The following is a 17152-nucleotide window of genomic DNA, read 5'->3' on the forward strand; positions in this document are numbered from 1 at the left end:
TTTGTAGACTATCATATGTAGACTTTTGTTTCTATCCACAAATACATCCTTACTTAGAGGTTGCATAGTACAGAGAGAGGTTAGAAGCACAGTTCTAGGGTGAATTGTTTATGCATTAGAACCGACAGACATGACCCCTTTGATTTTGGGTAAGTTACTTTGATTTCTGTAGAATGTTTATCTGTAAACTGGAAATGGCAATGCTAAGATTGCTTATGAAAGCCAAATTAGGTGATTGATGTAAAATGCCTTAGATAGTATCTGGTATATTAAGTAGAACTTGAACAGTGAATCCCCTGCTCTATTTCATCTCCCCGTCCTCATTATCAGCAGAGTGGTACTAGTGCTCATGAATTTAATGTGTTGTCATTTGAGTTTATGTGTCCTGAGACCAGGTATGGGTTAGGAATGCGTTAGGTTTAACAGTTGATGTCTCTTTATATTCACAGGGGTCAGGAGAGTGCTGGCATTGTGACAAGTGACGGACATTCAGTACCAACATTCAAAACCCACAAGGTATTTTGTTGCATAAAGAAATGTTGGTTACAGATATAACCTTGGTCAGATGATGCCTAACATGTGGGCATGGGAGAAGAGAAATGAATAATTTGCATTTATAATTAGTATTTTTTGTTTTCCTCTTTTGTTTTTTGGGCCACACCTTGCTGTGCTTGGGCATTATTCCTGGCTTTTGCACTCAGGGATCACTCTTGGTCACCTGGGAAGACCAGATGTGGTGCCAGGAATTGAACAAGGGTTGATTGTGTGCAAGGCAAGCACCTTACCTACTGCACTATTGCTCTGGCCCCTAACTAGTATTTCTTGGGTCAGCATTTCTAACTTATTATCTAGCACTTACTGTATTAGAGAGCATATTTGCTAGTGATAGTTTTCTAGACTGATCAGTCAGTTGGGATGATTATTTAAATACTTTTAATGTGCCTTGATTTTTAAAAAAGTTTAATTTCAACATGAAAACTTATTGCTTAGTACATCTATTGTTAAATTTTGTAACAAAAAGTATCTTGCAAATCCTTCAGAGTGTATTAAATGCCACTGAATTCTTCACTTTAAATAGTTGATCTTGTGTGAAATTTTGAAACTAACCACTGAACAGACTTATAGCTTGATTAGTCTTTTTGGGGGCGGGGGGTGTTTTGTTTTGGTCACACCTGGAAGTATTCAAGACTTACTCCTGGCTTTGTGCTCAGGGATCACTCCTGGTTGGACTCAGGGGACCATATGGGATTCTGGGGATCAACCTGGGTGACCACATGTAAGGCAAACTTTCTGTTAGCTATACTCTCTCTGACCCCTGGTTAGTCTTTTTTTTTTCTTTTTTGCTTTTTGGGTCACACCCGGCGATGCTCAGGGGTTACTCCTGGCTTTGCACTCAGGAATCACTCCTGGCGGTGCTCGGGGGACCTAATGGGATGCTGGGAATCGAACCCGGGTCGGCCGCGTGCAAGGCAAACGCCCTACCCGCTGTGCTATTGCTCCAGCCCTGGTTAGTCTTTTTAAGATTAGAAATCAAGCACAGAAAATTTAAATTGTGTTGTTGCCTCAGCATACTTAGAGCTTCTATTTACTGGTATTACTAGTCTTTTTATCTAAGACGAGTTTTCCCATAAATCTAGGGAATGGGCCTTGTAAATCATGTCTTTACTGAAGACAATTTGAAGAAATTATATGTTTCAAATCTTGGAATTGGACACACGAGATATGCCACTACTGGAAAATGTGAATTAGAAAATTGTCAGCCCTTTGTTGTTGAAACACTTCATGGAAAAATCGCTGTGGCGCATAATGGCGAGCTGATCAACGCTACTCGATTAAGGAAAAATGTAAGTTATTTTAAATGTTTTTTTCATGATTGAGATAAATTAAGGAGAAATATTGAGGATCTTGGTAAAGAATTTTTAAATTGTCTTAACTGCAATGAATGACTATATTTGAGTTACTTGGATCATTTCTTTCCTCTTTTGAGGAGTAGTGGGCTTTGGGCCATACCAGACAGTGCTCAGGGATTATTCCTTTTTGACTCTCTGCTCAGGAATCACTCCTAACAGTGAGTGCTCAGGGGACCATAAGCAGTGTAGAGAATGAGACCTGGATTGGCCACATGCCACACAAATTCCTTTTTAACCCTTAACCTTGAACTTTGTCTTCAGCTGCTACTTGATTATTTTTCATTTCTTAAGATGTCACCCCACACTCTAGGGTAGAGAGTGCTTAGTCCATATTTTATTTTTGTGATTTTTTTGTTGTTGTTGGCAAGGCCTACATGGCTGTGCTGGGGGCTCTCCCAGCTATTCTTGGCAGTTCCCAGAGGCCATTTGCTACTGGGGAATCAGAGCAAGACCTGTAATATGCAAAGTCTGCAGTCTCACTCTTTAACTCAGGGCCTATATCCCTGGACCCTGACTGAATTTTAATATACTTTGTACATAGTTTTGATGCATAATTTAAACAGGGACTTGTGAAAACTGATTTGTTACTGCCATTAGAAGCACAGAGAAATGGGAATTTATTTATTCTTTCTCGCCCTTTAATTTTGTTCCTATAAGGAGAAAATGAAATATAAACTTGAAGATGAAATACTAAAGAAAACTCATTTGGAAATAGTTACAGAAAGTAGCCTGGAAAAAGGACAGAGTTTTACGTTTTCTTCATAGAATATTATTTGAAGCCTTCTGTGTTGCTCATTCCTGTATGTTTGAGCTCTCTTTGTTAATATATATGTCTGCCTTGCCCCATCATTTTATTTTTTAAAAACCTGTTACCTTAATATTTCTAAAAGCTTCTTACTAATCTATCCTTGTTATTATTCACGGTCACGGTCCTCCCGTTGTTCATCGATTTGCTCGAGCGGGCCCAGTAACGTCTCCATTGGAGACTTTGTTGTTACTGTGTTTGGCATATCGAATACGTCACAGGGAGCTTGCCAGGCTCTGCCGTGCGGGCGAGATACTCTCGGTAGCTTGCCGGGCTCTCCGAGAGGGGCGGAGGAATCCAACTCGGGTCGGCCATGTTAGCCTTATTAGTGGATATCAAATTTCTTCAAGTTTCTCAAATAATCTTGGCTTTGTCGTTGTAGAAATAAGAAACTCGGGTATAACTCAGTTGTAAAGTGCATAATGACTTCCATACAGGAGACCCTGGGTTTGATTGTTAGCACTATAAAATCATAAAATCATTGGTATTCCATAATACAGTGTTCAGCCATACATAGTTATGTTCTTGGTGTTCTAGAATCAGGCATTTCAATTGCATGATAGTAAAACGGTGAGTAGAGAATGCTTAGAGTTTGCTCATTTTCCTTAAGTTTTTAATTTTAGTAATTACTCAATTTTGTCCTGTCCTATTTATTTTAAATTTTATTTTCATAAATTGTTCACAATAATTGTTTACATTCAATATTTCAACATCAGTCCCACCATCATTACACCTTCCCACCACTATTATTTTGAATTTTCCCCCACCACCCAAGCCTGGCCCACAGGCATATGCTAAATAATTTATTTTGTATTGCTTGTTTATGAATAGGATGAGATGTTGCTCAGCTGCTTTTGCAGCTGTGAGCTCCTGGAATTCTAACATTTTAAATATCCGAGGTCCAGAGGCATCTCTGCAGCATGCTGCTCTCTTCCAAGATTCATTTGTGAGTCTTTGTGAGGCTATTATGCACTTAAATGGCCCCCAGAGGCAGCTCCAGGGTGTGACTGCCAGGAAACCAGAAAGGTGGGGGAGCTGGGGGGAGGTTGCCATGAGGTACAGTTATGGATTTACAAATTTTTGTGCTTGGGTTTCAGTTATACAGTGATCAAGTGCCCATCCCTCCACCAGCGCCCTTCCTCCACCACCACAGGTCCCAGCATCCCTCCCACCCCCCATCCCCCCCTGCCTCTGTGGCAGGGCATTCCCTTTTGTTCTCTCTCTCTCCTTTTGGGTTCTGTGGTTTGCAAGAGCGGCATTGAGTGGCAATCATGTTTGGTCTATAGTCTACTTTCAGCATGCTTCTCCCATCCTGGGAGGATCCTCCCAAAACCCTTTATTTGTTGCTCCCTTTTCTATCTGAGCTTTCTTTTTCCCTAGCAAGTGTGGCTGGCCTCCAAGTCATGGAGCAAAATTCCTGGTACTAGTCTTGGCCACTCCTGGGTGTTAGTCTTCCATTATGTTACCTTATGTTCCCCACATGAATGCAGTCTTTCTGTGTCTATCCGTCTCTTTCTGACTCATTTCTCTTAACATGATACTTTCCATGTAGTACCACTTGTATGTAAATTTCATGACTTCATCTTTTCTGACAGCTACGTAGTACTCCATTGTGTAAATGTACCAAAGTTTCTTTAACTCATTTGTTCTCAGGCACTCAGGTTTTTTCCAGATTCTGGCCATTGTAAAGAGTGCTGCAATGAACAAACAAATGCAGATGTCACTTTGACTATACTTTTTTGCCTCTCTGGGATATATTCCCAGGAGTGGTATTGCTGGGTCAAATGGGAGCTCAATTTCTAATTTTTTGAGAGTCGTCCATACTGTTTTCCAAAAGGGTTGGACCAGTCGGCATTCCCACCAGCAGTGAAGGAGGGTTCCTTTCTCGCCACATCCGTGTCAGCACCGGTTGCTTTTGTTCTTGTGGATGTGGGCCAGTCTCTGTGGTGTGAAATGATATCTCATTGTTGTTTTGATCGGCATCTCCCTCATGATTAATGATGTAGAGCATTTTCTCATGTGCCTTTTAGCCATTCGGATTTCTTCTTTGCGAAAGTTTCTGTTCATTTCGTCGCCCCATTTTTTGATGGGGTTGGTTGTTTTCTTCTTGTGGAGTTCAACCAGTATTTTGTATATCCTTGATATCAACCCCTTGTCGGATGTGTATTCGGCGAATATCCTTTCCCATTCTGTAGACTGTCTTTGTATTTTGGTCACTGTTTCTTTGGAGGTGCAGAAGCTTCTTAGTTTAAGATAGTCCCATTTATCTATCTCTGTTTTCACTTGCTTGGCCAGTGGTGTGACATCTTTGAAGATACCATTAGCTTCAATATCATGGAGGGTTTTGCCAACTTTGTCTTCAATGAACTTTATGGATTCCAGTCTGATGTTGAAGTCATTAATCCATTTTGATCTTACTTTTGTACATGGTGTTAGGCAGAGATCTGAGCCCACTTTTTTGCATGTAGCCATCCAGTTTTGCCAGCACAATTTGTTAAAGAGGCTTTCCCTGCTCCACTTAACTTTTCTTGCCCCCTTATCGAAGATTAGATGATCATATGTTGGGGGGAGATGTCAGTATATTCAACTCTGTTCCATTGGTCCATTTGCTTTTTGGGTCATACCTGATGGTGCATAGGGGTTACTTCTGGCTCTGTGTGTACTCAGGAATTACTCCTGGCGGTACTCAGTGAACCATATGGGATGCTGGGAATTGAACCAGGGTCGGTTGCATGCAAGGCAAACGCCCTACCCGCTGTGCTATTGCTCCAGTCCCCCACTGCAAGTTTAGTTCTAAAAAATGTGTTCATTCTTTCTGGATGTAAGATCTTACTCAGATGCTAGATTTCACTGCTACACATCTTAACTAAGAAGAAAATGGAATATAAAGTACTGCATGCAAAAAATTTGTCTGGTGTCAGTAAAACTCAGCCTGTATGTACATATTAGTGAATGTCCTTTTTTTCTTCTCTTGCTTAGAATTTCATTATCATCATAGTGTGTGCCCATAGTTTTTATTTCATCTACATCCACTTGTTCAATACTGGGGTGCCTTTATTCTCTTCTGCCAGTGATAATGGCGATGGATAGCCACTCTCATTTCCGTCAACACACCTTGACTGGAACATTCCTGATATAGTTAGTGCCATCCTCATGGAAATTGTGTTCTATTTATCATGAGTGTCCTGTAGAAAAATTTTTTAAAAATCCTAAATCTTACTGCATGGCCACTATTGCGGCCGTGCGACATCATTTAATTCTTGAACCCAGCTGTAGAAAGCAAATAATTTCACAATGCTTTTTCAGCATGTCTGATTTGGGGGGGGTAAACTCTAAATAATAATGGCGCATCTTTTATCGAAACAATGAATCTAGTCAAAGTAGATAGAGTGTTAACTAGAATTCATCTGCCTCACAGGTTTTGGGGGAGGTGAGGGGTGGGGGTTTATTGGGGTTCTTGGTGAAAAATAAGTATTGGTAAAGGGAAATGTGTTTGATATTTGCACAACCGAGACCTAAACCTGAAAGCTTTGTAACTTTTCCCACAGTGATTCAGTAAATAAATAATTTAAAAAATAAAATAAAATTCCAAGAAATTTGCCAACCCTTGAAAAAAAAATCCTAAATCTTTGTACCTTCTCTCTCACTGCTTGCCATTGCAGACTGCATTCTTTCAAGCTCAGGTTTTTGTTTGTTTGTTTTTTTCCAGAAAAATTTTATTGTTTGGGCCACAATTGGTAGCACTCAGGGCTCCTAGCTGGCAGTGCTTAGGGGATGAAATGTGAAGTTGAGGATGGAGTTGGGATAGGCCCCGTGCATGGCAATCACCTTAATTCCTGTACAATCTCTCTGGCTCAGTAAACTTTTCTGAAAGCACTTGTTTTTCCTTCTTATGAAGTGTTAGAAACTTTCTAGCCTCCAGCTTGGCATTCTATCATATAATATCATATATCATATAATAACATCATATAGTAATAGCATTCAATAATATAATAAGATTAATAGAATGAAGGCTCTTCCTCAGCAAGCATCCCTCCCATGCCTGGATGTTTATTATGGGGAGCTATGGTGAAGGGTGAAGTGAAACTTCCTCTCTAATAATTAAACTTTTCCCCCTTCTGACTAGCTTCTGCGTCGTGGTATTGGCCTGTCAACAAGCTCTGATAGTGAAATGATTACCCAGTTATTGGCGTATACTCCTCCTGAGGAGCAAGATGACACCCCAGACTGGGTAGCAAGGTAATTGTGAAACTAGGTTATGCTTGCAGTGGTGATGTGAGAGCTTTGCGTCACAAGCAGTGCAGCTAAAATTGTTCACTGAATTATTTTATTCATTCTAGAATTAAAAACCTAATGAAGGAAGCACCCACGGCATACTCTCTGCTTATAATGCACAGAGATGTTATTTATGCAGTGCGGGATCCTTATGGAAACCGTCCTCTATGCATTGGTCGTCTTATTCCTGTATCTGATATCAATGATAAAGGTAAGGAACTTCAGAAGCAATGTAATGTCATTATGATTGAGAATGGGCTATGTTAAAAAATGTATTTTTCACATATGTGTATGTGTATATAGTGTGTACATATGTGCATACATATATTTATAATGAGTGTACATATATATTTATATAAAAAACTTATACATACTTTTGAGGGTGAGTTACTTTTAATATATTTAGTGGTAATTGTTCCTACCAAAATAAACTGTTCTTATACCCTTGGTTCCACCTTTTTCATAAGTTGGTTTTACTAATTTTTCTTTTAATGTATTGTATTATTTGAAATTCATTAGTTTTGAAGTAATATTTAGAATATTTATTTTATCTTTGGTTCAAGTCAAATAAGGATTCGTGTATACTCTAAGGTCCAGAAATGCATGCTCTGTGAATTCTTTTAAATCTATTTGGTGTTTCATTGTTCCCTTGAAATAGGTAGACTTAAAATTTCTTGAATCCAGTAACTGAATTGATGGTCTTGTGATTTTCAGAGAAAAAATCCTCAGAAACTGAAGGATGGGTGGTGTCTTCAGAATCTTGTAGTTTTTTATCTATAGGTGCAAGGTAAGTTTGATCTCATTTTGAGTATTAGCTTTTTATACATGGATAAATTTTCTATAGATCTTTATATGAAAGTTTTTGCTTTCATATAAAATTTGTAAAGTTAATATTTTTAAATAATATGCTGTATGCTCAGCAGTTGCACTGACTTTAAGTTAATTTTCTATTAATACCTCTAAATCTTAATGAAATTGGCATTATGCTGTCAAAATTTTGATATCACCTTAATTGATTTATTGACATGTAGGTCTCATGCATGTATAGCATAAATTTTGCCATTGAACTATGTCTCTAATCCTCTGTGATAATTATTTTAGGATGAAAAGATCTGTTAAGGAGTAATTGAAACAAACATAATAAAAAAATCTCATAGAAGTTGGGATACAAATGTTCTTTGGCTTGTTCTTTAAAAAATTAATAAAATTAGGGGTTTTAGTCTTTTCGGCAGTATACATTAGAGGTACTGGGGACTGTTTCCAGGTCCATACTTGGGAGTCACTCCCAAAGGTGTTCAGTGGACTATTCAGTGTCAGGTATTAAAGTGGGGTTCATCTGGGTCCGACCAATAGGACAGCGCGTGTAGGTCATTCGCTTTGCACGCGGCCAACCCAGGTTCGATCCCCGACATCCCATATGGTCCCCCAAGCAACGCCAGGAGTAGTTCCTGAATGCAGAGCCAAAAGTAATCCCTGAGAATCACCATATGTGCCCCCCCAAAGCAAAAAAAAAATTGGGGTTTGTCACAAGGAGAGCAAGTACTTTACCCTGTTAAAAAGATAAGAACTATCTTTCCAGTTCCTAGTCTCTTGGATTTCAAGTTAGAATTTAGAAGTAACTGATTCAAGGGAATTACAACTGGAGGAACATTATAATTTAACCTGTATCTGTACTTTATATTAAACCATTATCTCTCTGTAAGGGAAGGGGATTATTGTATACATTACTGCATGTTATTGCAAGCCTTAAGCACTCACCAGCGCAGAACTAACAACAAACTCTTACTTTAAAGTCTTCTTTAACCTTATTTCCTAAGATATTACCGTGAAGTCTTGCCTGGAGAAATTGTGGAAATATCCAAACATAATGTCCGGACTCTTGATATTATTTCAAGATCTGAAGGAAACCCAATGGCTTTTTGTATCTTTGAGTATGTTTATTTTGCAAGACCAGATAGTATATTTGAAGGTAAGTACAATTTCATTAGCTATTAATACAAATCTGTTACGTATTTAACTGAAACCTGAGAGAAATTTCCTGGTTCTGTTCTGTTAAAACATGTGATTATATTTTGTGGACATTAGAAAGCCTGCAATTCAGAAAATCATTGTATTTACCTTTTAAAATTTTTGTTTTGTGGGTGGGAGGCTTGGGTCACACCCAGTAGTGTTCAGGGGCTTTTTCTGGCTCTGCTCAGGAGCAAACTTTGCTGTGTTCGGGGGACCATATGCTGTACTTAGGATTCGAACTGGGGTCTGCAGAAGGCTAGTTTCTTAACCTTCTACTACTCTCCAGCCCCAATATTTTCACCTGTTTTCTGACTGTTAGATTTCATTAACATTTTTTAGAATATGGAGTATGATTTTTAGGTATTTTTTAAAGGTCGGTTTTTAATTGAGGTCACAGTTTTCAAGATCATATGTTTCAGGGGTACCATTTCACATCCTTTCAAAATATGTTGCCATCCCACACCCACCACCAGATGCCCACTATCTATCTTAGTTCCTTAGGCTCCCTTTTGTGGTGAGTCCAAGGCTTTGTTCATTTGCTTGTTTCTTCCTTTGCTTTGTTGTTGTTGTTGTTGTTGTTGTTTTAATTTTTCTATCGAGTTAACATTGCTTTTTAGCAATTTAAATGATTCTAACATGGGTACAATATAATAAACCATGCTTATCTCCAAAGTACCAAAATTTCTCGTGTCTTTTAGCTCATTCCTTTCTCTTCCCCTAATCTTGGCTCTGTGGTCAGAGTTTAAGGGTCTGTTTCTATATTTGCCTTTCTCCTTCTGGCTTAACTTGATCTCCATCCGGTTCCATCTCTGTTGTAGTGAAATACAAGGTCTCATTTTTTCTAGCGGTTGTCTCATTTCATTGCGATGATATTCTATCCATCATCTTTCATTGGGCACTGGGGTTGTTTTCTAATTCTTGGCTATTACAATGAACATAGCTGTGTCTTTGTTTTTGAATTAATGTTTTTTTCGGGGGGGGGAGGACGGGCGGGAGGGATAGACAGACACCAAGGAATAGAGTTGCTAAATCATATGGAAGTTCTGTATTTAATCTCCCAGCGAGACTGGACCAGTTGACATCCCACCAACAGTGGATGACCGTTTTTTTCCTCCACACCCTAGCAGCAGTTGTTTCTGACTGTTTTGATTTAGGTGTGAGGTGGTAGCTCATCTCATTTTTAGTTTGCATTTTTTTCTTTTAATAATAAAATGATAATGAGCAGTCTTTTGTGCCTGTTAGCCATTTGAATATTTGTCTTCTGCTGAGGTGTCTGTTTAATTCTCCAAATGTTTTGCAGTTGAAATAAAATCTGATTTGTTAGAAATCAGAGTTCAGGAATTGAACCTAGGACTTCAGATTTATGAGCTATTTCCTCTGCCTCTGAGCCACATCCTTGGTCCCTTAATTCATTTTGAATTAATGTTGTGTAAATTTAGATAGTGATTCAGTTTCACTCTTTAGCACACGGTTAGCCAATTTTCCCAGACATAACCAATTTTGGGGGGAGGGTTGTCACACCCGGCAATGCACAGGGGTAACTCCTGGTTCATGCACTCAGGTATTACTCCTGGCGGTGCTCAGGGGACCATATGGGATGGTGGGAATCGAACCCTGGTTTGCAAGGCAAATGCCGTACCTGCTGTGCTGTCACTCCAGCCCCGATATACCCTATCTTAAAGGGACTTTTCTTTCTCTGTTATATGCTGTTGGTTCCTTTATCATAAATGGGTTGTTCGTATGTGTGTGGCCCCTCACATTAATTCTGGGACTTCATTTTCCTTTTCGTACTTCTATCTGTAAGAGTTCTAATAAGCTAGTTTCTTAGAATAGTGATAAAATATAAAATTATATGTTAACTAAAATTAATTCATTTATTTGCAAACATTCCAGACCAAATGGTTTATACAGTAAGATTGCGTTGTGGTGAGCGACTAGCAATTGAAGCCCCTGTGGATGCAGATATGGTTAGCACTGTTCCAGAATCTGCCACACCGGCTGCTCTTGGCTATGCAGGAAAGGTATTCATTCTTAATTCTTGCGCGGTGACTCTGCCAGCATTGGAGTTAGAAATCTGTGTATATTAAAAACAGCATGATTTTAAGGAAAAGAGAAAAGTCGATTCCTTTGTCATTGTTATTTATAAAATATCAGCCTTTTAAATTAACTGATGTTTTTGTAGAACCTAAAATGATTCACCTTCATTTAAATGAAGATTGCTTCCTTCATTTAAAAATAATAACACAAGGGGCTGGAGAGATAGCACAGTGGGTAGGGCGTTTGCCTTGCATGTGGCCAACCCAGATTTGATTTCTAGCATCCCATATGGTCCCCTGAGCACTCCCAGGAGTAACTCCTGAGTGCCGAGCCAGGAGTAGCCCCTGAGCATCGCCAGGTGTGACCCAAAATGCAAAATAATAATAATAATAATAACACAAATGGACTTCGATATATTTACTCATTACTAAAATCTACTTTTTGAAGTACTCTCACATGCCACTGATATATTTGTTTCATTTCCTATTCCTATTTCATTTTTCCTAAACAAAAATAAAGTCATTTTTGTTTGTGTAATGTTCTTAGTTGTATTTGGGGGTTTTTTTGTTGTTAATTTTTTAACAACCAGATGGATCATGTAACTTTTGTGATCCTGAGTGAAAATCTCCAACATTCAATGTGGTAGAAAGTTGAGGTTTTTATTTTCATTTATTTAAGAAGAAAGTTGAACTCATTGGTGTTCTTCCTGGTATTTTGGGCTACACCTAGCAGTGCTCTAGGCCTATTCCCAGCTCTGTGCTTGGTGGTTATCCTGACAGTTGCTGGGGGACTGTGCTAAGCTGGGGATCAAACCTGGACCTCCTGAATGCAAAGCATGCAGTCAACCAGAGAGTGGAGTTCTCTCTGCCCCTGATCTCACTAGTTATCAAAGAAATATTATGCACACATTTTAGAGATATGATCTTGACAAATGATGATTGTGTCTCAGAACTATATTTTCTTAGATCATTCTTTTTACTTTTTTTTATAACTTTAAAGTGTTAAACTTTTCTGATTGCAATTTATTCTTATATTCATATGCTTTAATAGAAAAGCATTACAAGGTTTTATTCAGCACTATGAACTGACTTCCCTTCCCATTACATTGGTTTTAATGGATTTTCTTTTTTGCCATTTTTCTACTACAGTAAAAATAATAAAGAGAAATTATGATCTGATGTTTAATATTCCAGAATAGCAACCATGCTAACAAAGTTTTATATACTGGGGCTTGGGATTCAGCTCAGCAAATGAGCACCTGCCTTGTATGTATTAGGCCTAGCTTTGATCCCCTGGCGGCAGCAGTGTGTGTGTGTGTGTGTGTGTGTGTGTGTGAGAGAGAGAGAAAGAGAGAGAGAGAGAGAGAGAGAGAGAGAGAGAGAGAGAGAGAGAGAGAGAGATCATACAGACATACAGTGGAAAGCATCACCAGATAACCTAGAGAAATAGTAACCTAGAGTTTCCTGTGTATTGCTACTCATTGTCCTTTTATTTTTTCTCTCTCAGTGTGGACTTCCATATGTGGAGGTGCTGTGTAAAAATCGATATGTTGGCAGAACCTTCATTCAGCCAAACATGAGGTTAAGACAGCTTGGTGTTGCAAAAAAATTTGGAGTATTATCAGACAACTTTAAAGGCAAAAGAATTGTTCTTGTAGATGATTCCATTGTGAGAGGCAATACCATCTCACCCATAATAAAACTGCTCAAAGAATCTGGTGCAAAAGAGGCAAGTAATATTAAAGTTATATCTAAAAGCGTCAATATGAATTGGGTAGGGCATTTACCTTGCACGCAGCCAACCTGGCTGACCCGAGTTTGATACCTCCGCCCCCCTTGGAGAGCCTGGCAAGCTACCAAGAGTATCTCGTCCTCATGGCAAAGCCTGGCAAGCTCCCCGTGATGTATTTGATATGCCAAACACAGTAACAGCAAGTTTCACAATGTTACTGTTATTTCATCAATTTGCTCAAGCAAATTGATGAAATACAGTGAAATAAAATAAATAGTTCAGTACAACTAAGTGACGTTTTTCTAAACAAGCTGGTTTAGGAAAAAAAGTGTAAAATAATGCAATAACCACTGGTAAACTATTTACTAAACTTTATACTTAATATATTACAATACTCAATATAAAAGCTTGAAATTTTATGACATTAATTAAAAAACTAACAAAACCCACAGAGTAGCCATTTCACTTTTAAAATCTGTAGTATTGATTACTTTCTCATTTTAAAGACAGTCAATTTGAATATAATAAATATGATACATTAGGTATATTTTAAATCTCAAAACTTAATCAGTGTTTAAGAAACTGAAATTATGGGAATGAAATGCTATTTAAAACTGATAGTTGAGAAAATTTAAAAATAAAATTTGTTTATGAGAAAGTGATATTGAAAGCAGTATGACTCTAAAAGGCTTTAAAGATAATTATAGCTCTTTTTTATTGCTGTTATTATAATTTATGATAATCTTACTCTTTGAAATTTTGTAAATCATATAAGAACAAAGAGGCATAAAGAAAATCTGACATAATTGAATGCATAATAAAAGAGAAGAGGCAAAAAAGAAACCAATGAGGGGGATGATTTTAAATGCTGTATATATCTACTAGTAGTGGAGTTTAATGCGGAGCTTCCCTAACTTGGCCTACCATCCCACTTTTCAGAAGAGAGCAAAAACAAATACAAAATACCACACAGCGTCATCCGTAAATCTGCCTTCTTTAAGTGAAGCATCTCTATCTCTAGACTACTGCTGTTCCTCCACTGTCTCATTCATATACCCCCTCTAGTTGCAGGAGTATTACTCATGCTGGGAAACATTGGGTTAGTAAATTTGAACAGTGATGAAGTCGTATACAACTATTAAAATCTATAGTTATGGGCATGAAAGAGTCTTAGCTGTCACAGACAGCAGTTATAGCCATGTAAATATCATTGACCAAAGGCAAGTCACAATAGGAAAAAATAGATACAAATTAGCTCTGTTGTATATAATAGGGTTTTTATTGTAGCTTGATTGTGTTCTCTTTATGAAATGTTAAAAGATATTTCATGCTAAAATTGTGAAACAGACAAATTCTATTAAGATCTTACAAGCTGTCATGCTGAATGAAATGAGTCAGAGGGAGAGAGACAGACATATAATGATCACACTCATTTCCTAGATATAAAGAAACATAGAACTGTAGCACTGTCTTCCTATCGTTCATCAATTTGCTCCAGCGGGTAGAAGTAATGTCTCCATTGTAAAACTGGTTGTTACTGTCTTTGGCATATCAAATACGACAGCCTTGCCAGGCTCTGCCGTGCGGGTGGGATACTCTTGGTAGCTTGCCGGGCTCTCTGAGAGGGGTAGAGCAATTGAACCCGGGTCCGCCTTGTGCAAGGCAAATGCCCTACCCACTGTGCTATCGCTAAGTATTGTATTTCATGCTCGACTACCAAATTCCTTTAAGTGTCATTAAAGTTAATACTGATAAATAAGGGCTCAGAAAGCCTTTCCCGGGTCAAAGATATAATATAGTTGGGTTAAGGTGTTTGCACTGCATTGTGCCAACCAAGGCTTGATCCCTAGAATCCCATATAGTCCCCTAAGCACCACAAGTACTGATTCCGGAGTGCAGAGCCAGGAGTAACCCCTGAGCATCACCAGGTATGGCCCCAAAACAAACAAACAAGCCTTTCCCCTTTCCCCTCTTTTTCCAGTAAAGCTTAATTACAGAATTGTCAAAATTGTATATAATTGCCATTTAAGTACTGTCCCAATAAATAACATATGTTAAAAAGGTAATCATGTTAGAAGTATCAATCTGAAAATAAAAATCAAGTTTACAATATCTGGATGAAGGTTATTCTGAAAAAACTAAACTCCAAATCAAGTGAGTTCAAAATAAATGGTGAATGTTAAAACAGAAAGACATTTCTCACAGTCATTTTATCAATTTCTCGTTATTATGCCTGACAGAAAATGCAAAAGAAGAAAATGTTGCTAGAGTTAGCTCTGGCATTATTCCCAAGGCACTTTGGAGAATAATAGCCAGAGACAATAGAAATGAAAGCCAAGAGGACTGGTTCTTCATAGAAAGCTTGTCACAGTTGGGGGAGAGTGGTTAGGTCTGACAAAGGACCACTATGACAGTGATAATGGGAAGTGATCACTCTGGACAAGACTTGGGTGCTGAGGGCCCAAAGTATGGTGTTTGCCTTGTAAGCGGCTGACTTGAGTTCGATCCCTGGCATCCCATATATGATCCCCTGAACAACATGAAGAGTGATTCCTGAGTATTGCCAAATGACCCAAAAAGCCAAAAAAATAAAAATAGTAAAAATAACTGGGTGTTGAAAGGAGGTAAAGTGAGGCATGAGATGCTTTCAGTAACATTATTGCAAGCCACAGTGTCTAAAAGGGGGAAAAAAATAAATAAAAGTGTCTGCCATAGAGGCAGGCTAGGTGGTAGCAGGGAAACTGGACATTTGTGGAAGGAAATGGACCGTAGTGAAGGGATGGATGTTTGAATATTGCATGACTGAAACTCAGTCATGAGCAACTTAGTAACTTTGTGTCTCAGGGTAATTCAGTTAAAAGATTTTTATAGGAGATAGTGCGGCTAACTCTAGGAATGTAAAGTCATTAAGAAATGAAAGTAGATGAGACATCTTTGTTTATATTATGACAAAGGCTAGCTCTGAAAATAATATTTACAAGTGGCTGAAATTTGTAAGTCTTGCTCAGGTCATCTAGAGTCTAGAGCAGAATTACTCAATTAGGAGTTTTTGGTAGTGAATGAATTCTGTATCTAATACTGGTTGAATGCTGTTTTACTCTATGTACCGCATGGTTTTCCAGGATTCTTTTTGCATATTATTCGGCAAAAGAAATCTGTGGCTGGAAAGTTGTTTCAGGTGGTGGAATACATGCTGAGTATTATCACTGAGATCTTATGATTCCCTTAGCATCACTGAGTGTGGCCTCTTTAAGAAAGAAAAAGAAATCCTATAGTGTGCCTCATTACCTATATATCATTATTAAATAGTCTGCAAATAATAGAATTTTTCGTTATCTTACAGTATCAGAATAATGGATGAAAATGACTTTTTTCCAAGGTACATGTTCGAGTAGCTTCACCGCCAATTAGATATCCATGTTTCATGGGAATAAACATACCAACAAAAGAAGAACTTATTGCCAATAAACCAGAATTTAAGCATCTTCCAGAATATCTAGGTAGGTGCTAAATTGCTGTAAACTTTATCTTGATTGTTAATGGATAAAATCTGAACTTTGTCAGCCTTTATACTTAAAATGAGAAGTATTATTGTTTGTTAGAAGTAGACATTGAGGACCAGAAGAGATAGTACAGGAGATAAGGTGATAGCCTTGCATGTGACCATTGGTTTGAATCCCCAGGACTGCATATGGTCTCCTGAGCACAGAACCAGGAATGGCCCCTAAGCATCACTATGTGACGCGCCCCACCTATCCCAGTCCCAGTAAGATAGAAAGGGAAGTGTTCAGAGAATTGGACCTAGCCATTTGAGGCTGATGCTAAGGTTTAAAAACATGATTAGTAGAAGTCTTTTTAAGATCATGTTATCCAGCTCTTCCATTTCACACACACAGCTAGAGGAAGCCCCAGGACCACCACTGATGACCTCTCTACTGCCCCCCACCCCCAAAGTACATGTTGCTATGCTGTGTCGTTATTGAACAGTGTGCATACCTGCCTCTCCAACCTGTACTCTTACTATACTCTAACTATAGATTAGACATCGTATTAGAACGCTAAGCCTAGATGCAGTCAGGAGGAGGATAGAAGTCGAGTAAAGGACTCTGTAAGCTTATTGGTTAAAACCTCAAAACCTCACAAAGGATAGATCTCAAGAAAAATGGAAATAATTTTATTGCCGAAGTAGAAGAATGATTTGGATATATGTACAAACAAAAGTTTGAAAATCTGGGCCAAAGAGAGAGGTCCAAAGGCTGACCTCATGCTTTGCATGCTAGAGGCCTGGATCTCTTCCCAGGTACCAGGTGCTCCTTCAGACCACTGCCAAGAGTGACCTTGAGCACCAGGCTGGGAGCAACCTCTGAGCTTCAGCAGGTGTGTG

At 38.5% G+C, this 17152-nt stretch overlaps 1 protein-coding gene across 1 annotated transcript in view; it reads left to right on the forward strand.

The window, feature by feature from the left end:
• PPAT (phosphoribosyl pyrophosphate amidotransferase) overlaps positions 1-17152 on the forward strand; it is a 45044-nt gene that overhangs the window by 24461 nt on the left and 3431 nt on the right. The window contains exons 2-10 of the mRNA XM_056111424.1: positions 450-516; positions 1638-1844; positions 6842-6954; positions 7056-7201; positions 7705-7777; positions 8808-8959; positions 10894-11021; positions 12544-12765; positions 16148-16268. Coding sequence (XP_055967399.1) covers positions 450-516; positions 1638-1844; positions 6842-6954; positions 7056-7201; positions 7705-7777; positions 8808-8959; positions 10894-11021; positions 12544-12765; positions 16148-16268 — 1229 coding nt within the window. The remainder of the gene's footprint in view (positions 1-449; positions 517-1637; positions 1845-6841; positions 6955-7055; positions 7202-7704; positions 7778-8807; positions 8960-10893; positions 11022-12543; positions 12766-16147; positions 16269-17152) is intronic.

Source organism: Sorex fumeus, unplaced genomic scaffold (genome assembly GCF_029834395.1).
Source record: "Sorex fumeus unplaced genomic scaffold, SorFum_2.1 ptg000013l, whole genome shotgun sequence".
NCBI classification, from domain to species: Eukaryota; Metazoa; Chordata; class Mammalia; order Eulipotyphla; family Soricidae; genus Sorex; species Sorex fumeus.